The sequence below is a fragment of the Eptatretus burgeri genome, chromosome 3, assembly GCF_056783735.1.
Source record: "Eptatretus burgeri isolate ZD-2024b chromosome 3, Ebu_testis_v1, whole genome shotgun sequence".
NCBI lineage: Eukaryota > Metazoa > Chordata > Myxini > Myxiniformes > Myxinidae > Eptatretus > Eptatretus burgeri.
Genome location: NC_140963.1, coordinates 32,682,376 through 32,706,234, shown reverse-complemented (window position 1 = coordinate 32,706,234; position 23,859 = coordinate 32,682,376). Strand labels below are relative to the sequence as shown.

The 23,859-nt window shown below is 44.0% G+C and overlaps 1 protein-coding gene across 2 annotated transcripts in view; it reads left to right on the top strand.

Moving 5' to 3' along the window:
* The window catches only part of LOC147029644 (follistatin-related protein 5-like), a 109,172-nt gene that overhangs the window by 44,974 nt on the left and 40,339 nt on the right, over positions 1-23,859 (top strand). For both annotated transcript variants that reach the window (XM_085872846.1, XM_085872847.1), the window contains exons 11-12: positions 1,220-1,335; positions 22,608-22,733. In XM_085872846.1, the coding sequence (XP_085728972.1) occupies positions 1,220-1,335; positions 22,608-22,733 (242 nt within the window). The remainder of the gene's footprint in view (positions 1-1,219; positions 1,336-22,607; positions 22,734-23,859) is intronic.

Below are 23,859 nucleotides of genomic sequence, written 5' to 3'. Positions count from 1 at the left end.
GTGGATCAGGAGAAGAAGATTTTGAAGGGAATTTGCGGGACCACCGTTTTGACACACTTTCGGTCATATGGCTTCCGCGATTTAACATCAGGACCCTGTCCTAATGTTGTTACCCAAATTACCTGCCGGGCCGGAGGTGTCTCAGTTTCCACCAATTTTTTTTTATACTTGATGAGGGTACCCAGGGTCAGGCCATGGTCACAAACAAATCTCTCATCCTCCCCTTCCTTGTGTGGGGGCCTGACCCAGGGTTGGAAGTGACAAGAAGGCGATTTCTGTTCTACATTGTTCAAGTATATCATTCTGACCTGCTAAACATAGGGAGAAGACTGGATATGCACTTTTTGAGTTTTTTTTACATTAATTTACGAAGATACGATTTCTGAATTTCTGAATTCCAGAGGAGCCAAGGTTTTATATTAATTTACGAAGTACGAAGATAGGGTGGTGCAATCGATAATTCCACTGATTCGATTTTGGTGAAGATCTGATCTGAATCTGGATCCGAGAATTTGATCCGGATCTTCACCAAAATCTAATCGATTCGTCCTTGTCACATACCCAACCTGTCCACCAAGTTTCATCCGAATCTGTCCACAACTTTTTGGGATATCCTGCTCACAGACAAACAGATAAGGGTGAAAACATATCCTCAATCCACCTTCAGTGGTGGAGGTAAATATTATTGGATGAACAAGATACTTGTTAATTAAGGCCCTGGGGTTGTTAATTTCTGAATTCCAGAGGAGCCAATTTAACATCGCTTTCTTGCGAATTGCGTCTAAAAGTCGTCTATTTGAGAAAAATATCTCCTTGAGGATTTTCTTTTTCCCTGCGGATTATTCACGTCACTTGTCACAAAGAATGTGCATTCTGATTCCTTAGGTTGTGAATGGAAACAGGATTATCCATCGAGTGTGATCAGGCAAGCATTTAGATTCTGAGCTAAATTTAGAGTTAAGTTTTGGGTTTGAAAGGGCCGGGCTCAATTCCCGTAACACAAAGTGATTGTGCAGCATTTCTTGGATTCTACTGCTCGGTTATGTGGTGCTTTGACAGTGTGGTCCATTGGAAACCCCAAATTAGGACTGATTTTGCTTCCTGGGACAGACATGTACATTATGTCCAAACAAAGTTGTATTGTCAGTTCAGTAAATTATCTTAAATATTTGCTTGGCATGTAACCTTGTATTCTTTCTCTTCACACAATCCTATCCAGGTACCAGCCGTGAGTTGTTCTACATTTTTGCGGATGGTGGTGTAACTGTTGCAGCTGCCACAGATTGCAGTGTTCTTACGGTGCTGACACCAGGTGAAACCATTGGATCATCGCAGGTATTATTTTATGGCTTGAGTTTAGCTTCATACGAAGCGTGTGTGTGTGTGTGTGTGTGTGTGTGTGTGTGTGTGTGTGTGTGTGTGTGTGTGTGTGTGTGTGTGTGTGTGTGTGTGTGTGTGTGTGTGTGTGTGTGTGTGTGTGTGTGTGTGTGTGTGTAACCCCACACAGTACTGAACTTGTCGATATATTAAAACGTCAGAATATGCTAATACAAGGCGCTACAGTTATCAGATTAAAACTAATTTTCTTTAAAATCATAAAAAACACCAAATAGAATTAGTGAAATACAATACAAAGAGTAAAAATATATTTAATGAGATATCATCCAATATATTATTTCTGTTAACGTCTGCACGTATTTTGACGTTTCTCCTCCGAAACTGCCGAACGGATTGTCGCCACTTTCGGCATGCGGGTGGTCTGTGGTCTAATGTACAGACAGCATGGGCTGTGTGAGATTGCGCCAGACGGACAAGTTTGGGAATTTTAGGCGTTTTTCTAATTTTTACATTCATTTCCATGGCGACGTGTGACGTCACCGCTGAGAGGCGTAATGACGTCATGACATCATTGGTCATTCGCTGACATCATTACGTCTGTCGTTGACAGACCGTCACCGCTGGGAGGCATAATGACACTCCGAGAAAACAGCATCTGCAATGTAAAACACTCTTCTGCACATGCTGACTACCTCAGAAGGTGCATTTGAAAAAAAAATATAACAAGAAACATTGTATATAAAGAAATTCGATAAATCACATTGTAAATACTGGATATATTGACGTCCTAACGAACCCTCACTTTCGAAACTTCATGCAGCGCATGGGAAATCACATTGTGAACACTGGATATATTGACGTCCTAATGAACCCTCACTTTCGAAACTTCACGCAGAGCGCGGGTTTGGCTAGTTTAAATAAATACATTAAAAAACAAAATATATGTTTGTATACAGGGAGCTGCAAAAGTAGGTATACAGTAAGGATTATACCAGTATGACCAGTATTGTAATAGTGGTGCAAGGATAACTGAGGGATTAATATATTTATTATTGATATGTTTATTATTGGTATGTTATTATTCTAATGCTTGGATAATCAATAAAATACGTTTTGTGCGCATGTTTTGTTTTTAATTACCGTCTACCTCCTTTTGCAGCCCGTGTGTGTGTGTGTGTGTGTGTGTGTGTGTGTGTGTGTGTGTGTGTGTGTGTGTGTGTGTGTGTGTGTGTGTGTGTGTGTGTGTGTGTGTGTGTGTGTGTGTGTGTGTGTGTGTGTGTGTGTGTGTGTGTGTGTGTGTGTGTATATATATCTTCTTCTTCTTTCGGCTGCTCCCGTTCGGGGTCGCCACAGCGGATTCATCCGTATGATCCGCATTGTGATTTGGCACAGGTTTTATGCCGGATGCCCTTCCTGACGCAACCCTGGTCGCCTCTTACGACACAGGGATATGGTACACCTATTTTAACCGGGGTATACACCGGCCCAGTACACTGGTACTCATTTCGCCGACCTCGGAAGGATGACAGGCTGAGTCAACCCCCTGGTGTATCAATTCAGTGGCCCAACGGGGCTTGAACTCGGGACCTTTTGGATCCCAAGCCGCTGCCCTAACCACTGCGCCAACACCAGGCTCTGTGTATATATAATATATATATATATATATATATATATATGTGTATGTATATATATATATGTATATATATATATGTATATATATATATATATATATGTATATATATATATATATATATATATATATGTGTATATGGATACATATATATATATATATATATATATATATATATATATATATATATATATTTTTTTTTTTTCTTCTTCTTTCGGCTGCTCCTGTTAGGGGTCGCCACAGCGGATCATCCATATGATCCACATAGTGATTTGGCACATGTTTTTTACACCGGATGCCCTTCCTGACACAACCCTGGTCGCCTCTTACGACACAGGGATTTGGTACACCTATTTTAACCGGGGTATACACTGGCCCAGTACACTGGTACTCATTTCGCCGACCTCGGAAGGATGACAGGCTGAGTCAAACCCCTGGTGTTATACGACTTGGTATATACATATATACACACTCATACACACATACAGTGGGGAGAACAAGTATTTGATACACTGCCGATTTTGCAGGTTTTCCCACTTACAAAGCACGGAGAGGTCTGTAATTTTTATCATCGGTACACTTCCACTGTGAAAGACGGAATCTAAAACAAAAATCCTGAAAATCACATTGTATGATTTTAAATAATTAATTTGCATTTTATTGCATGAAATTAGTATTTGATCACCTCCCAACCAGAAAGAATTCCGGCTCTCACCGACCTGTTAGTTTTGTCTTTAAGAAGCCCTCCCATTCTCCACTCATTACCTGTATTAACTGCACCTGTTTGAACTCGTATCTGCATAAAAGACAACTGTCCACACTCAATCAATCAGACTCCAACCTCTCCACAATGGGCAAGACCAGAGAGCTGTCTAAGGACATCAGGGACAAAATTGTAGACTTGCACAACGCTGGGATGGGCAACAGGACAATAGGCAAGCAGCTTGGTGAGAAGGCAACAACTGTTGGCGAAATTATTAGAAAATGGAAGAAGTTCAAGATAACAGTCAATCTCCCTCGGTCTGGGGCTCCATGCAAGATCTCACCTTGTGGAGCCTCAATGATCATGAGAAAGGTGAGGGATCAGCCCAGAAATACACGGTAGGACCTGGTCAATGACCTGAAGAGAGCTGGGACCACAGTATCAAAGAAAACCATAAGTAACACACTACGCCGTCATGGATTAAAATCCAGCAGCGCACGCAAGGTCCATCTGCTCAAGCCAGCGCATGTCCAGCCCGTCTGAAGTTTGCCAATGACCATCTGGATGATCCAGAGGAGGAATGAGAGAAGGTCATGTGGTCTGATGAGACCAAAATCGAGCTTTTTGGTTAAAACTCGAATCGCCGTGTTTTGGAGGAAGAAGAAGGATGAGTACAACTCCAAGTACACCTTCCCAACCGTGAAGCATGGAGGTGGAAACATCATTCTTTGGCGATACTTTTCTGCAAAGGGGACAGGACAACTGCACCGTGTTGAGGGGAAGATGGATGGGGCCATGTATCGTAAGATGGGGCGTGGCTGGGTCTTCCAGCATGACAACGACCCGAAACACACAACCAGGGCAACTAAGGAGTGGCTCCGTAACAAGCATCTCAAGGTCCTGGAGTGGCCTAGCCAGTCTCCAGACCTGAACCCAATAGAAAATCTTTGGAGGGAGCTGAAAGTCTGTGTTGCCCAGCGACAGCCCCGAAACCTGAAGGATCTGGAGAAGATATGTAAGGAGGAGTGGGCCAAAATCCCTGCTGCAGTCTGTGCAAACCTGGTTAAGAACTACAGGAAATGTCTGATCTCTGTAATTGCAAACAAAGGTTTCTGTACCAAATATTAAGTTCTGTTTTTCTGATGTATCAAATACTTATTTCATGCAATAAAATGCAAATTAATTATTTAAAAATCATACAATGTGATTTTCAGGATTTTTGTTTTAGATTCCGTCTTTCACAGTTGAAGTGTACCTATGATAAATATTACAGACCTCTACGTGCTTTGTAAGTGGGAAAACCTGCAAAATCGGCAGTGTATCAAATACTTGTTTTCCCCACTGTATGTGTACACACACACATATATATTTATTCAGTGGCCCAACGGGGCTTGAACTCAGGACTTTTTGGGTCCCAAGCTGCTGCCCTAACCACTGCACCAACACCAGGAGATACATGTATGTATGTATGTATGTATGTATGTATGTATGTATGTATGTATGTATGTATGTATGTATGTATGTATGTATGTATGTATGTATGTATGTGTGTATATATATTATATATTATATATTTATATATATATTATTATTTATATATATATATTATTATTTCTATATATATATATATTATTATTTATATATATATATTATTATTTCTATATATATATATATTATTATTTCTATATATACATACATATATATATATATATATATATATATATATATATATATATATATATATATATATATATATATATATATATATATATATATATATATATATATATATATATATATATATATATATATATATATATATATATATATATGACCGAGCGTAGTGGCGTGCGCCTGTAATCCGGCTATTTGGAGGCTTGGGTTGGAGGATCGCTTGAAGACGGGAGCTCTGCACTGGGCCGCGCTATGAGAGGGTGTAGCGCAGCCCGGAATCATGGCGAAACCCAATCCTTATCCCTGTGTCGTAAGAGGCGACCAGGGTTGCGTCAGGAAGGGCATCCGGCGTAAAACCTGTGCCAAATCAGTATGCAGATCATAACGGATGATCCGCTGTGGCGACCCCTAACGGGAGCAGCCGAAAGACGAACAACATATATATATATATATATATATATATATATATATATATATATATATATATATATATATATATATATATATATATATATATGTATATAATATATATATATTTTTTTTTTTTACGGATCCGGGGGTGGGGCTCGGACGAACGCGTCAATCACTGTCTGTAACCAGTTTGGGTTTTCGCACCCTACTCTCGACAGCCAAATGTTACAGATTCGGCGCCACCCTCACCACCGCCGTCTCCGGGATTATAACGCCGGCTGGTTCGGCACAATTCTCGGGTTAAGCATCTCGAACCACGATACCAAAATACACCTGTACCTTGCCAGCTGGGGGAATAGACCCCGGTTACAGACTGGTTTTGTCAGAGACCGAGCGGAGTCTTCCAGTCTGTAACCATTTTCGTTTTTATATCCAAATCGAGCGGATCGTTCCTCAGCGCGGCACGAATTAATTCAAAGCGGCAACTTCATACGAATCAGCCAGATTTATTGGGGACATCGGGGAACACGACACAAGCAAAGCATTCACGACAATGTTATAATTAATCTATAACCCATTCTTAACTAGGGAGCTACGGATTAATGGTTTTGAAGGTGACTCTAACGAGATAAGCCTTAAACGACATGCAAACAAGACACGGACAGCATGCAAACAAGACGAAGTACTTGGTGATGTTTCATGGACGAGAAGAAAGTGTCAAAGGCACAAATGTGGCTCGTGACAAGCCGATGTCCACGGATTCGAGCCCCAAGCTCGAGCACGCTGCGTGGCAAGATGACGGCACCGTACTCTTTCTTCTCAAGGCACCGCTTGCGCACGCCCTCCTCAGCGCGTTCTGACCCCGCGCAATGTCGACGGCACAAGACAATCAGATCGATGGTGGGTCTCAGCTGGTTTCTCACAAGGTCCAGCATACAAGTCCAGGCCTGGCCTGTTCACCAGACCAGGCCAAATCGAGGTGTTGGGCTCCGTAGGCTGGGTCCATGGGATTCCAAGACGTCGTCGAGCCGTGAGGTGAGTAGGGACAGTCAGAGGCTCCGTCACTGGACTCTGGATGAACCTGTCGATGTCTACTCACGAAAGCCAATCGCGCTCCCCTCGGCGCTCAGTTTCACCACTGCCAATCGCAGACTCGTTGCGCTCAGGTTCAGCTTCTCTCCCGGCAGATTCAACACTGCCTTTCCTTATTTGACGCAGATTGCAGCCTCCCACTAGTCGTTTCTATACAGCAGAAGTCCTCACTTGATACTCAGGCTCAGTTACTCCCTCGGCAGATGGCAGACTCGACCCTCAGGTTCAGTTCCTCCTACTGCTGATCGCACCACACTTCGGCACTCTCGTCGCAGATCCACACCTGCCTTTCCTTTACTCGCCCGAAGCCCGACTGGCTCCTCCCTTCAGTTTCACTTCCTTCTCTAGGCCACTCCATCTCAGCCGACTGGGCGGGGCCTCATCCGGAGAGGGGAAGGAAGAAGAAGCTCTCGGTACACCACCACCATCGCACGAACAATAAACAGCCTCTTAAACCTCCCGACACACATGTAACGTCCATTTACCGAACAATCCTGGCTAAACATGGGATTTTTAGATCCTCGTGGAGGATCTCTAAGTCTTACTCACGTTGTTGTTCTTGTGGACTTTTTTGTTTCACAGCCTACATTTTCATCGAAACTTCTTGAAACTTGGCGTATATATGTAAAGACACCTTGCGTAGACAGTAACCATCTCCGATTTTGAAAATTCCTCCTAGAAAAAAAAGTTATGACTTCAAAATATCTCCGATAATGGAAATCGCCTAAAAATTATCTCCGAAACTAGGCAAGCTTTTTGAATTCTGTTTGCGGGAATCGAACAGGGCATTAGCAGAGATGAATTACCGCACATATGATACATCACTATGACGTCATATCAATTTTTATGATATCATTCCTATTTTTTGACATTTTTTGTTTTTTGTTTCATTTGTTTCATAGCCTACAGTTTTCATTGAAACTTCCTGAAACTTGGCATATACAGTATATGTAAAAATACCCTGCACAGACAGTAACCATGTCCGATTTTGAAAATTCCTCCTCGAAAAAAAGTTATGACGTCAAAATATCTCCACTCATGGAAATCGCCTAAAAATTTATCTCAAGCTAGGCAAGCTTTTTGAATTCTGTTTGTGGGAATCGAACAGGGCATTAGCAGAAATGAATTACCGCACATATGATACATCACTATGACGTCATATCAATTTTTATGACGTCATTCCTATTTTTTGACATTTTTTGTTTCACAACCCAGAGTTTTCATCGGATCTTCATGAAACTTGCCATGTATATGCAGAAAGCGCACGCACAGGCAGTGACCATCTCCGATTTTGGAAATTCTTCCTAGAAAAAAGTTGACGTCATAATATCGCCGATAATGGAAATCACCTATACCATTATATCCGAAACTAGGCAAGCTGTTTGAATTTTGTTTGCGGGAATCAAGCCGGGCATAAGCACAGATAATTTATCGCAAACCTGATACATCACAATGACGTCGTATTCGTTTTATGACATCATCATTAAGAGGACGAGGATCTTAGCTCATTCGAGCTTGTTTTAATTTGTAGGTCAGAGATTCATTTAAATACGTTGGAAGATGGATGGAGTGCAGAAGAATTGACAGAGTGAAGAAAGGAACCATTTGTAACATTTGGAATTTTTAGACTCGGGATGAAGGAAAGGTCAAATTGAAACAAGAATTTTAAGAAGAAGAACTAGGCAAAGAGGGGAAGTTGAAGCGTTTTAAGAGAAGGTTTTTTTTCTTCTTCATTTTTTTTATTTTTTATTTTTAAAGATTAGGGAAGAGGGGGGAAGAGTAAAGGAAGGAAAATTTGAGGAAAAGGTTGTGAAGGTGTGTGGTAAAAAACCTTCATGATCAGAGTGGGATTTGCAGGGAATATGGAGAGAAAGAAGAAGAAGAGTTGGGTACAGGATGTCACATGGAATAAGATGAGAAGGGAAGGGAGAAAGGTTTTTGGTATCTCCTGTGGTGAGGCTGTCTTTGGACCTCTCACTGCAGGCAGGTCGGTGGTCTTTGTGTTCTACCGTCTCCTCTCTGGTCTCGCCCCCCCCCCCCACCGCTCTCTGCAATTTGTGCCAACCATATTTCCGCAGGGCGCTCAAGGCCCGCCAGCAACCCCTTCTGGTTAAGCTACCAAAATCACGAATCACTGCTCACCTTCACTCTTTTATTCCTCTGTTTTCCCGACTTTGGAATAAACTGCCACACTCTTTTCAATCCCATTCTTCCCTCCAGGCCTTCATAACAGCTGTTCACCACCACCTCTTATCGTCCCCCATTCAAATCTTCAATCTTTTCTACCCCCATCAATCCACCCAAGCCCACCTCCTTCAAATTCCCTGCTTTCCTTCCTGAAAGTCCCTGTAGTGTCCATCTTGTATACCCTGTGTTCCCTGCCCCATCCCTCTCCCTTCCACAGATCTCCTAATGTCTCTGTTCCCCACTGTTTTGTTCTTCCCTCTCCCACCCCTCTTGTCTCATGCTCCTATTGCTGTGCGTTGTGTGTTAGCTCTTATACGAGCCTTGACAATGTATACAATTTTTAAAAATTAAAACAACCCTTTTTAAGATAATTAATAGCCTTATTTAATTACGTCCTTTATCGTGTGCATCCTCAGACACCTCGCTCTTGATGGGGTTTTAAGATGTTCTCGGTTGTCTCGCTGGGGACTTGATTTGCCATTTTCTTCAGCCTGCTCAACAATGCCTTGAGTTGGAAGAGGCTGCAACGGTTTACTAATGATGGAGCGGTTTACTAATGATGGAGTGCTCAAAATGTTCTTTTTTCAGTTTCTTCATGCACGTCAACAAATGCCTCATTTACATACCTACAAATCACTTTTGTAAGTGCTATAGTTTTCAAAATAGGAGGTTGGAGCAATTTTACACATTGTATGATGTGATTTTCAACAATCTACTCTCACGGACTAATTCAAGTCTGTCATGGAAATATAATTTGAGTTTTGAGGATCGGATCATGTGGAATAATAAATAAATCGAAAGCTGGAGTGAAATCTGAAAATGTTAAGAAATAAGCGATGTTTGTTTAGTTTTTTGCCATGACCAATGAGCTTGCTATTGCTTGCCAAGCCAGCCTTTCCAAATCAACCATTTATTTTGGAGTGCTCGCTTGGGTGCTTGAGCTACTTGCCGAGTGCCATCCAGTCGATAGCGGTACAGTTCGCGTCCCAATCAGGATGTACAGTCAGTATTTGCTATTCAAGGTTGAGGTACGTATACAGCACAGACAGACATATAGGTCATGTGGAGGTGGGTCGGTTCCTTCAGTTTCGTTGTGCAGATCACCAATCTAAACGAAATTAACCCTGTACGTTCATGAGAACACACCATTGAAATTCCTACTTGTTTCCCTATGCACAAGTTGACACACCGACAGTTATTACCATTTGAAATTACCGCCGTGAAGTGGGTGTGGCATGCTTGTAATCGTGGAGGAAACGACCAGGAAACAACTAATCAAGATGGCGGCACCCATGGTTGTCTGGTGATTGAGTGATTTTTGGTCTTTCAACAACCAAATATGCGTTGTTTCATACTTGGGTGGGGAGGAAGATGAGAAAGTGACGCAATTCACGAATAAGAGCTGGCTTAATGTATGCGAGTGTGCGAAGGCTTGGTGCGATGCCACAGATAGTGAAACGATCAAAAAATGCCGTTTGCTGGCTGATCAAATTATGAAACTGCTGCCAATGACTGATCCTCCTGCGGATGCCAGCTGTCACCGGTTCTGCTATGCGTCGTTTTGTAACAAGGATCGTATAAAACGTACTGAAGCCAGGAAAAGGAAATCAGAAGCCAGCACTACTGCAGTTTCTGCTTGAGCCAGTGAGGTGGTGGGTGGACTCAAAGAAGAGGGGCACTCATACCACAAAATATGTAGAAAATCCCTCAGAACCTCTGTAGAAAGGGTGGTTGGCAAATCAGCTGGTGTACTGCCAAGAATTTGTGTGATATGCCAGAAAAAGGACATTCATCCGTGTCAAAGGAAAATCTCAACGTGATCAGTTGTCCCTGGCAGAAACACAGGATGGAGGAAAGTTGAGGGAAACTGCTGAGCAGAGGAGAGATGAACGTGATGTGAGAATAATGACAACTATAAAGGATAAAGACTGTCTGGCGTTGGAAGTTTGTTATCACCGCAAATGTTATTACGAGTATGTGAATGACACATACCACAGACATAGTGAAAGTAAACTCCAAACTCAGAAAGTGAACTATGACTCAACATTTGACATTTTCTGTGATAAAGTAATCTAGGTAAGACACATTGATGGAAAGCAATCTATACATATGAAGAAGTTGTGTGAGATCTTCAATGACCTACTCAGAGTATGCGAAGGTCAGGATAAGGCCAACTACCAGGCAACAAGACTGAAGAAAAGACTGCAGGAACGGTACCCAGACATGATTTTCTATCGTCCACCAAAAATGTCTGAGAGCAAAGTGGTGCACATGAAGGACATTGATATTGGTTCCATTGCTCAGGCTGCTGTTGTAGACAGTAGCTCTATAACAGAAACAGAGTCAATGACAGAGGATGAAACCAGCCAGGGTCCACAGCAGGGTGACTCAGACCTCAATTTACATGTTCTATACTCGGGAGCACTCATGGTGAGGGATGACCTGAACAAACACCAAAGTGTGGACATTACATGGCCCGACTTGGAAATGGTGGAGCTAGCACTAGAGCTTATACGGGCAACTCATACTTCAAACTGGCCGAAACACCTTGTGATCACGAGAGCGTCAATGCCCTGGTACTTTGCGTACGATCACCTAAACTATGCAAGGTACTTACCCTTTTACTGGCTGGAAATGGTCGGGCTAGAGCACTCCCACCCAGACACCTATCAAGCGTTCACGGACGGCAAATGGACTGCCCAACGGCATACTCGTTATGGATTTAGTAGTGTTGTGTGTAATCAGATCATAGAGCAGACTTTAAATAGGGACAGCAAGACCAGTGGAGGCATCATTGGTTACACTCAGAAAAGCACAGCTGTGAAGAAGTGGATCCTGTCCCAACCAGCACGTGTGGAAATTGCAAGGAAATGTGAGTCCATGGCGGGTATCCAGAACAAGCCCCGAACGAGAAAGGATTTGGATGTGTCAAGCTCGAAAAAGAACGAAGCAGTGGTGGTACAAGTGATGGACACAGTACTTCAAATGATTAACCCTTTCTCCGGCGCTCACCTTGAACTCGTCAATATTAGTTCAGGTGTCATCGCACCGCCAGCCACTTCCGTGGACTTGATGAACACGTATGTCAAGGGAGAGAATGCTGTCGTGCAATTCATGCGTGATCGGCTTCTCTCGGGTGAGGTCCCATTCTTCAGTCCGATTTCAAAGGCCAAATTGGCAACTTTCTCAAAGGCGCGAGGCAAGTCGGCGACTCCCCACCAGCAGACGCCGAAGGTTGAAATCGCAAATGAACGTCGTCTTTTCACACGACTGCTGTTGATTGGCAAGTAAAGCAATGTAACACTCCACGATCTGCTAGCATACCCACTGGTGAACATATCTTTCCCGCTGGCATCTGGTGATGGTTCGATTGCAAAGACGGACAAAGCCAAACTCCGCAACCATATACTGAAACTGTGGCCCGATTGCCATGTGGTCGATCGGCTTATCCAAGGTGCAACAATTGTGGATGGAATGGCCGTTATTCAGGCGATAAAGGCTGGTTCACTGCAGAACACTTTCGGCAAACTGGAAGAGATGGTGCTGAACATCGTAGTGGCCAAAGCATGACATAACCAATCTTCGAGACTGAACGTGGTGTTTAATACTTACCCAAGTATCAGCATCAAGTGCCTGGAGCATGCCAGACGAGCGGGCAGGGCGGGCGATCTTCCGGTATGAACCATCTACAGACGTGATCAAGCCCTTCCAAAACAGTGGGCCAATTATCTCCTGAGCGGAGGCAACAAGGAGGCGTTGATAGAGTTCATCGTCGAATCGTGGACGAGAAACATCTCTCCATCAAAACTGGGTGACATGCTGTTGTACGTCAGTCATGCCGGCAAATGTGAGAAAATCAAGGCGTCGAATGGTGTCATAACTGTGTCGTCAGTACCTGAACTTGAATGTGACCATGAGGAAGCTGACACGAAGCACCTGCTACATGCCGCTCATGCGGGACAGAATGAAGAGTCGGTGCGCATAGAGAGTTTCGACACCGATGTGTTTGTGTTGGCATTGGCTTACTCGAAGCCGATTCGGGCACGAAATTTCCATCTGGTCACAGGAAGTCCCAAGGGCATTATCGTCGTTGACATTAGGAAGCTGAGTAATGCCCTGGAAAGTTCTGTCTGCGATGCGTTGATAGGTTTGCGCAATTTCACGGGAAGTGATACCACCAGTGCATTCCATGGTAAGGGCAAAACAAGGCCATTTGCCTTGATGATGAAGGGTCCCCATCTCATCACCTGTTTTGGGAGCATTGGTCGAGAATTCACGCGAGATCAGAATATCATTCACGACTTGGAACAATTCGTCTGCGCCATGTACAATCAGCCAACTATGGAGAGTGTGGATGAGGCTCGCTACAAGCTATTCTGCAGCCAGTCGTTGGGAGAACAGAAGTTGCCGCCTACAAGCAACGCTCTGATGCTGCATTGCAAAAGAGTGAACTATCAGTCTGCGATCCACCACCGCGTGACTGAGAGGTTTATAGAAGCCCCTTCTCCTACATTTCACGGATGGATGGAACGCAACGGAGCACTGATTGTTCACTGGCTGAGCAAACCACCAGCGCCGAAGGAACTGTTAGAGGCGACGAAATGTAATTGCAAGAAGACGAAATGTGAGACCAACCAGTGTTCTTGCTGGTCAAAAGGACTGTCCTGCGCAGAGTGTTGTGGGTGTCAAAACTGCGCCAACGATGAACAGACCCATGCGGAAATGGAACTTATGGATGATGAAAGCGGAACTGACGATGATTCCGACGACGAACTGTGAATGCGGGTGTCACACTGCTTTTGCTGTGGTGATCTACTACACAGTAGTATTCAGATTGGTTAGCATGTAATAGTGGACTTGAGTTTTGTAATAACAGCAGTCAAGAGCCTAGTTCAGCAACCGCTTCAGAGCAAGAAATACTGGAGATCTAAGACAGTAATCTTCTTGTGGCAGTTCTACTTTTCATCAGGCTGAGTCGCGCAGTGTCTTTGTCTTTGATTTAATCCGTAAGAGCCAATGTAACTGTCTTTACTAGGCGCTGTAACTGTCTTTAATAGTCAATGTAACTACCTTTAATAGCCAGTTTGGCTGCCTTTTAAGCAAAAAGTTTCCTTGGTCAACTCGAAGGCCTGTCTGGTCGGTCCAGACGTTTTTGGCCGGTAAAAATATGTAACTGCTTCGGTGTACGACCTTTAATTATAAACATCTTTATTAACAGTGAATAGGGCTCTGTAGAAACATATTGTATCATTTTAAGACCTCACAAGAGTTTTCTTTGACGTACATATCAATCTCTCCTTGATTCTTCATTTCTGTGTCAAAATCGTGCTTTAATGTTCGGTGTATCTTTAATTGCCAAAAATGACCAATTGTGTCATGTGCTCGATGTGGAAACAAGTGGATTTGGACTCAGCGTCTAAAATTCTTTAAGTATGCCAAATTTCATCCAGATTGGTGATCTGCACAACGAAAATCATTTTCTGAAGGTAATAGTGAGTACCTCCACATGGTCTAATATGGGTAGATTTGGATCTGGAAAGAGACTCTCCGTGAATGTGTGTGCATGCTTGGTTATGGGTGCCATGATGGCAAAGTTTCATCCCGTATGTTATGGAGGTTTTATCTTTCAACCTCAGCAGCGTACGAGCGATCACATCTTCCTTTGTCTTCGTGACTGTTTCTAAAGCAATTGGTTATCGGTTGTGCTTTATAAAGATTATATGGTTTCTCTTTGTGATTTTCAAAGCAAAACATTTGATAACACCCGATTTCTGAGCTGTTTGCTGTATTATCGTGTTTTCTAAATTAACGAGCCAATTTTTTTTCCACCCATAAACACGCAGCTGTTTATAAAATTAATGTTTATGCACATCTCCTTGAAACGTCAAAATAAATGCACCATTTAAAAAAGTTGTTTCATGAAATTACCCTGAAACATGGGTGAAAGCTACTCAATGTTTTGGGTTTACAGTATGTACTGTCGTCGGAAATCACACTGACTCCAATCAGATGACGACCGAAAAATTACCGATTATTTCAGCCCTGTGTGTGTGTGTGTGTGTGTGTGTGTGTGTGTGTGTGTGTGTGTGTGTGTGTGTGTGTGTGTGTGTGTGTGTGTGTGTGTTTGTTCATAAAACATAACATTTTCTCTCTGCTAACCCCCCTCCCCTGACCTATATCTCTCTCTCACTTTGACACATCCTCACTCTGCCCCCTCCTAATCCAGTGCAGCACTGTCCCACACATCTCTCTCTGTCTCTGTCTCTGTCTCCGGACGTTTCCAGGCGATGATTATGTCCAGATGGTATTTGTCTCCAGATGTGCCGGGAAGGTGTTTTTGCCCAGGCAGTGTCGAGGTCGTGTTTGTTTGTCTCCAGAGGTGTCAGGTCAGGTATGGGAGCATGCGCCGGAGCAGTGCGTCGCTGCATCCACTTTCTGCCGGTACTCCAGGGGCTTCTGTCTGGCCATCCCCCAGGCAGATGCCCTGGCCCATCCCCATTTCCTTGAGTCGCTGATCAGCCTGCTGTAACCACGAGGCACGTGGTCGGCCCATTGGCCTCCTCCACTCACGAGGATCCCTTGCTGAGAGAATCTGGTGAGTAGGATCAGCGTCAGGAAAACGAGCCACATGTCCATACAGCTACAGCTGACGCTCACAGACTATGCCGGTAACAAATCTCATTTGTGTCTCTCTCGGGAACCGCTCGTTGGACACGAAGTCCGACCAGCGATGGCCAAGCATTCTCTGAAGAGACCTATTACCAAAGGAATTATGTCTCCATCTCAGATCCCTGGTCAAAGTCCAAGTCTCACATCTGTAGAGAAAGACTGGAAGCACCAAAGACCTGCAGACTCAGACTTTTGTCCTCCTGCACAGGTACTGGACGGTGTTCGTCTCTGGACGGGTGTTTGGGTGAAGATGCGCAACATCCCATGATCCAGTTAATCCATGACTCCCCAGGCCCGAACCAGATGTCTATTGACCACTGGCTCACAGCCAGCGGAGACATGAATATCACTGCCAAGGTAAGTGAATCTCTCCATGACCTCAACATCCTCACCACAAACAGATACAGACAAGATAGCAGCATCTAAGATGTCATTGACAGCTTGGATCTTAGTTTTGCTCCAGGAAACCCATAATCCTAGCAGCTCTGACTCCTCATTCAGCACCTCGATGGCCCCCAAAAGGATATCCAGAGTCTCTGCAAAGATGACTGCATTGTCTGTGAAATCAAGGTCAGAAATATTGACATTCCCAATCGATGCACCGCAGCTTTATCTCGCCGACATTCTCTCCAGAATCCAGTCCATACAAGTGCTGAAAAGTGTTGGGGCCAGTACATACCCCTGACGAACTCCAGTAACAACTGTACATATGTCAGAGATGGTATCATCTCCCATTCGAGAGAGTGACAACAAGGCCCCTCTTCCAGTCAGTTGGGATGATGCCTGTGTTCGAAACAGAGCACAGAACTGCATGCAACGACATGAGTGCAGAATTTCCACCAGCCTTGAGAAGTTCAGCGTGGATGCCACAGATCCCAGGAGCTTTACCCCATTTCAATCAGTTCACTGCAGCCTGTGTTTCCACAAAGGAAGGTGGATCACAGTTGATGAGAGGGTCAGCAATAGGAATAGTAAAAACCCTGACATCCAACTCAACAGCTGGTGGGTCGGCATCGTGCAGCCGCTTAAAGTAACCGGCCCAGCGGGCCTTCCCTTCGGACTCCTTTGTCCAGAGCCCAGCACCCTCCACTCTAACTGCAGTTCACCATTCCCCGTTCACCGAGGAACGGGCTTGGAGGAACGTAATATGCGAATTCCCCTGGAAGCTGGATGAGAATCATTTGGCCACAGGTGATGCTCTACCCCCTCACAGATTCCTCGTACATACACAGGCCTCCTTGCTCTCCCTCAGCACATGTACAGTTTTCCACCTCAACTTCCTGAACAGCTCAGCTCTGCCATTAAGTCTGGCCCTGCCACTGTGCTCAATGGTATCCAGTGTCCTTTGAGAGACAAAATTCTTCTTCGCCCTATGGTGAGTTTCATGACATCCACCGGCAACATCAAGGATGGTTGTTTTGAAGGCACTCCACAACTCTTCAGAATTCTCCAAAGCACCCAGACCCCCAAATCCCTACTCAGCGTGTTCGCAAACTCCTCAGCTACCCTCTCATCCTCGAGGTTGCCAACATCCAGCCTATGCTGGGATGGTACCATTCTCCGGGATTTAAGCTGCATCTTCAGAATTGTTACAACAAGCCTGTCGTCGGTATTGAGGAACTGAGCACTCCGGAAGACCTTGCAGTTCTGGATCATCCTCCAGCGACCATCAATGAGCATGTGGTCAACATCCTTTGTCACACCACCAGCGTTGGAATTCCAAGTTCAGCCATGAGCCTGTGGGCTTTGAAATCATGAACCAGCCAACATGAGTCCATGACTTCTTGCAAAGTCAAGGAACTTAGTGCTATTCTGCTTTTCAGTTCCAGATCCATGGGGACCAACCAACACATGTCTCACAACCATCTCTGCCAGTGCCAATCGATGCATTGAAATCCCCCAAGATGAGAAGAGTATCTCACCTGGGGTACTGATCAACCACAGACTCGAGCATGGCATGGAATGCGGCCTTCACGGTGAGACCACTCACCTCATTCGGAGCGAATACAGAGAGCAGGGAAATGACACCCAAGGAGTGACAAATCGTAAACCTCATTCGCTCGTTGACCGGTGTTATCTCAATTATCAATGGAGACAGCTTATTGGACACAGCTACAGCAACTCCTTGTCATGGTATCCATCAGAGCGATGAGACCAATAGTAGGTGTAACTACCCGCCATGATCTCGCCACAATCCGGTCTCCGAGTCTCAGAGAATGCTGCAATACGGCTGTTCAATCAGTTGAGCTCAGATGATAACAGAGACAGGTGATCATCCTCTCTTAGTGATCGGACTTCCAGGCACCTACCTGAAGGGACTGTCTCGGGTTAACCCAAGGAGACAGTTTTGTGGATCTGCCGTTTGGAGAAAGTATCGAAACCTAGAGAATGTGTCGAAACTTTCTGGGCTGAAAGTATCGAAACCTAGAGGAAGAATGTTGCCCAGCTGATGATCCATGCGGTCAGGAAACCAATCAATTGCTTTCAGGTTAAGGTTCTTACTTTAGGTCAGGGAACGATGTTTTGAGGTTAACAATTTAAATTAAGTTGAATGTAGAATGTTGTGAAATTAACATAATTTATAGCAATCCTTTAAATTATGTTTTTTTTTTTTGTTTCAGGAATAGCATTGTTACTGTGCAATATATGAAGTGTGTGTGTGTGTGTGTGTGTGTGTGTGTGTGTGTGTGTGTGTGTGTGTGTGTGTGTGTGTGTGTGTGTGTGTGTGTGTGTGTGTGTGTGTGTGTGTGTGTGTGTGTGTGTGTGTGTATCATTGATTGATGTCTCCACAATTCGTGGTTCAGAAAGTGGAACAGAGCCCTTCGAGGACTCGAAGTATCCACCTTCGTTTTGGTGAAGGATCGTGATTCATGGCCTAAGTTGTGAAGTTGTGTTGTTCTCAGAGTTTTGTTCCGAGGGCTTTTTTCAGGATCGTCACTGAGCCCCAGATAGCCACCAATTGTAGTTTGTTTGTGGTAATATTCCCAGGGTTGTTTTCGTAGGATCTTTGTGAGGTTCTTCTTTATCATTCCCATTGCTCCAACTATCACTGGTACAATTTTGGCACTCTTCAGCTTCCAGGATCTTTTCACTTCATTCTTGAGGTCTTGACAATTGGTCATTTTCTTGATTTCTGTGTTATTTAGACAAAAATTGCTGGGTACTGATACTTCAATCAGAAATGCCTTCTTTTCTTTTTCTTTCTTGCGTTAGCAGCATGATGATGTGTGGCAGTGAAACATGGGTGATCAAAAAGGAGGATGAACGGAGGGAAGTGTGAATGAAATGAAATGGGAATTGTGAGATGGATGTATAATGTGACCCTGAACGACAGAAAAGCAAATGTGGAATTAAGTGATAGGTTAGGTATAGAAAGCATTAGTGAGGTTATGTGTCAGGTAGGTTGAGGTAGTTCAGCCATGTGGAAAGGATGGGGGTAGGCAGCTGTGAGAAGAGGTGTATAAATATGAATGTGAATGGAAGGAGAGCTCGTGGCCAACCAAGGAAAACATGGGATGTGTTGCTGATGGATGATCTTAGGGTTAAAGGCCAAACAAGCTGGCTAGCAAGGGATCGTGCAGCCCGGAAAGCAGCCGTTAGGTGAACCACTGCTTACACGCGCAAGCATTGAAACGGCCGTAAAACGGTGTTGATGATGATGATGATGATGATAATGGTTTATGGTTGAGTTTTCTGGAACTGGGATGAAATTTCTGCAGATGTGCCAGTGGATTACTCTACATACCTTGTTGTGCCTTTGTGTGTACAGTTGTTATAACATGAGTTGTTTACATCCCAATAGGAGATGGCTTGTGCTTTTGTATACCTTGGTTGAGGCTCGTATGAGAGCTAACACACAACTCACAGCAAGGAGGCATGAGACAAGAGGGGCAGGAGTGGAAGGGACAAAACAGTGGGGAACAGACACATTAGGTGAACTGTGGAAGGGAGAGGGATGGGGATGGGACGGGGAACATGGCGAAGAGAAGATGGACATTTCAGGGACTTTCAGGAAGGAAAGCAGGAAAAATGAAGGAAGTGGGCTTGGGTGGATTATCGGGGGTAGAAAAGATCGAGGATTTGGGTGGGGGAAGATAAGAGGTGGTGGTGAACAGCTGTTTTGAAAGCCTGGAGGGAAGAATGGGAAAGAATAGAGTGAGGAAGTTTATTCCAAAGGCGGGAAAAAAGAGGAATGAAAGAGTGAAGATGAGCAGTGATTCGTGATTTTGGTAGTTTTACCAGAAGGGGGTTGTTGGCGGACCTTGAGCGCCCTGTGGAAATGTGGTGGGGACAAATCGCAGAGAGAGCAGGGGGGGCAAGGCTGGAGAGGAGTCGGTAGAAGACAGAAAGACCACCGACCAACCTGCGGTGATTGAGTGAGAGGCCCAAAGACTCAGCTTCATTGCGGGAGATGCCGATGATCTTAAATGCCCTGGTTTCGACAGCGTGAAGCCGAGAAAGGTGGGAGGCAGGAGCACCAGCCCAGAGGGGAGAGCAGTACTCCATCAGGCTACGGACAAAAGCTTTGTAAGTGGTCAGGAGCTCAAGAGGGCTGAGGAAGGACTTAGCATGACGGAGGATTCCCAGTCGGCGACTGGATTTTGAGGCGAGGTTGGAAATGTGACTTTCCCAGGAAAGGTCATGCTTTCTGTTTGTACTTTGCAAAATCAATACTTGTCCGATTGGATCAGTCCTGCCTTTTAAAAAAATAAAGCCACTCGTGTAGTGTCTTTTGTCTTGGGCATTGAAAATGATTCGTTCTCCGTCCCAATTGAGCTTACGTCTTCTTAGCTGTTCCTGTGATCCTTCTTTATTTATCCCCAATCTGTCCACTCTTTTGTCTTTCTCCCAGTTGTCACTATATATCTGTGGGTATTTTGTCTTGTATTTTTCTTTTGTCTTTTTTGCAATTGTTGGAACTGTATTTGTTGCTGTTTTGGTTTGCTGCATGACATTTTCTATTCGCACCTCTTTTTGGAAGTTTATTGCAAGGTGAGTGAGAGATACCTTTTCTTGCTTGTTGTGTTTATGCTTGTATACAAATTGTATTTGGTAGTCTGTTGAAATTTTCACGTACTCTGCTAATCCGACAGTCGTCGCTCTGTGCTCTTGATTGAGTTCAATCAGGCCTCCACCTCCTTCTTTCCTCGGCAGGTACGTTCTTGGGGTGCATTGATTTTTGTAGAACATTTTGTGGACTATGAGGAGTTTCCTTGTTCTGATATCTCGTGTTCTGATTTCTGCTTGTGGCCAGTTTTCTATTCCGCAGCTGTATTGTAACACTGGTACTGATAGTTGGTTTATGGCTTTGATTTTGTTCCTTGGGGAGAGGTATGTTTTCAGGATCAGCCTCGTTCTACGCAGGTATTCTTTGGTAATTGTTTTGTGCATTTTTTATTGACATTTATGGTGGCCCTCTTCTACTCCAAGGTAATTTGTAAGATGCTTTGTTGTCTAGTTGCTGTATTGTTGTATCTAGCTCGATTTTTGTTGTCCCTTTTTTGTTGACCTACCTTATAGGAATGTGCACTTGGCACACTTATCTGTGTGAAATTCCATTTGGATGTCGTCAGAGAATCGTTTCACTAATTTCAGGTGTTCTGATAATTTTTTGTTGTTCGGTGCAGAAAGTTTTAAATCATCAATGTACAGTGGATGTGTAACCTTTATTATTTATTTGGACATTATTTTATTGGTTGTGAGGGTGTATCAGTGTTCTTGCTCATTTATGAGGTTACTTAGTGGATCCAGAACCAGGCAAAACAGGTGTGTGTGTGTGTGTGTGTGTGTGTGTGTGTGTGTGTGTGTGTGTGTGTGTGTGTGTGTGTGTGTGTGTGTGTGTGTGTGTTCGGCCATGTGGAAAGGATGGGAGTAGGCATCCTTTGTATCCCCAAAAAGTCGTTCACATGAAGCGTGCTAACGACCTGGTAATTTTGTTTGCAGTGAGCTGCTGCCCAGACAGCAAGCAGAGCCTAAGATAGCAAGCAGTGTAATCTGATGTGAGGGAGCCTCCAAGAAGATCACACCACCTGTTACCTGCAATCCAGGCAGGAATTTGTAATTTAGCCAGGGTGCTGGTGATAACCCACCTAATCTTTGCGAAACACACCATGGGATCTTTAGCATCCACTAATGGTATTAGATGGGGTACCCAGCTCAACGTCCATCTGAGAGATGACACGCACACATTGCCGAATTGCCCTGCCTGTGAAACACTGGGGTGGCAGTTTATCGCGAGGCCGGGATTCTAACCCAGGATAGACATCTTAGAGGCGAGTGTGCGTACCTCTATGGATTTTCCCCCCTGTATTGCAATCTTGCCTAAATTTGGCTGTGTAATTGAGATCGTGGAAAATATACATCAACTACTGGACAAGTGAGAAACATGCTGAGTATTATATTAACAAGGTGGGAATATTAAATTGGAGAAGCTTGAGTTCATTAAAAAAATTTTCCATGAATATTTTCTACAGGCATGTTTGTGTCTTGCAGTGTGACCCATTGTGGCATGCTGTCCCACCCACTCCCCTTCCCCCAGCCACCAAGTTTCAAGAAACATACATTAAGAATCCATGCAGCCAATTATAACATTTACTGCATCACTTTAGGCCAAACTGTTCAAGAGAGATGTGTATAAACCTTTGGACAGAAAATTCTAGCAAACTTATGAGAATCTGATTGTTATATTTTCTATTGCCAACCATTGGCTTCCCTACTGATCCTTTTTTTTCCAGGCCCCTCAGTTTTCATTTCCTAAATCACCACCTGATTTCCTATCATTTGCACCTTTAAATCAATGAAACACAAGCTGTTTGTGTCGTGCACAATGTGGTTATGAGACTTGGGGTGTTGTTTAGTGGTTGATGTCCTTGCCTCCCCTTAATCCCCCCCCCCTCACCCTAGTTGTGTCCAAATGGGCGCTGCACATGGGGGGAGGCACTTTCACTGCATGACCGCATGCTTGCGGTTTGCCAGCCTTCCCTCAATCGTATCGTCTTCTTTGACCTAACTACCCACAAACCCCTGCAGGTAAAGTATTGCCAATCTCATTGCAGTGCATCACATGACACATAAGACTTTCTATTTCTTTGTTTGTTTATGCACTAGGACCCCAACATTCGCGGAGGATATGTTCCGGGAAAACCCTGTGAATGTGGGGGCATTGTTTCAATGGGAAAGGGGAGGATAGGTTCCGGGGATTTCCCGTTTCTCGAATGTCGGGGAAAAATCTTGCGAAAATGCTGGAAAATACTGTGGAAATCGATGAAAATCCACGAGTGTCAGGGGGAAAATCCATGAGTGTTTTGTCATTGTCATTTTGTAATTAGTCTGTATGTAGCTAGCTGCTGATTACACTAATAGATATGCTGTATGTTTCCATTCTTTAACTCACAGGACCATGACATCCATCCTATCTGCAGGCAGATTATGCTGAGCTTTTAAAAAATGTAACAGCTCAGATGGTGCTGTTTGTAGCAAGATGGTGATTTACACTAAAATGTGCTGAAATGTTCCATTGTGTAATGTCCAGATGTGGTGACCTGGTACTTACTGGATACATCAATAGATGCTGTTAGTGTTTTCATTCTCTAAGTAACTCATGGGGGATGGCGTCATGGGGAATGACATGTTACAGTGGTGAGACATACTGTGAAACTATGTTTAACCCCCGAAGCTACAATACAGTACGTACAGTACCATATGTTTAAAGTGCAGATGGTGAGATGTCCCATGCTGCTTTATGCGTGGCTCATGGAAGATATGTTTTGGAAGTGTGTTTTGATCGCGGCTCGTAGAAAAAAAGCAACAAGATCGCCGTGAAAATTGTGAATACGGTGGGCAATTTCCTGTGAATTATCAACCGCGAATATGCGGAACCCGTGAGTGTTGGAACCGTTATTATCGAGGTCCGGTTGTACTTTGTTTTGCAATGACTAGCTCTTCTTTTTGCAAATTGAACAAAGAAGTTCTTTAAATCTTACAGTAATTGCTTAGTACTTCAGAATTTTTTAAGTTAAAAGACTGGGTACAAAGAAAACGGATAATGGCATAAAAATGAAGAACTGGTGTCGATCTGTGTTGGCGGACAGGTGGAACAACGGATGGAATCAACAGAGCATTTATTGAGGGAAGCTCAACTTAAGCGCTGTGGGAA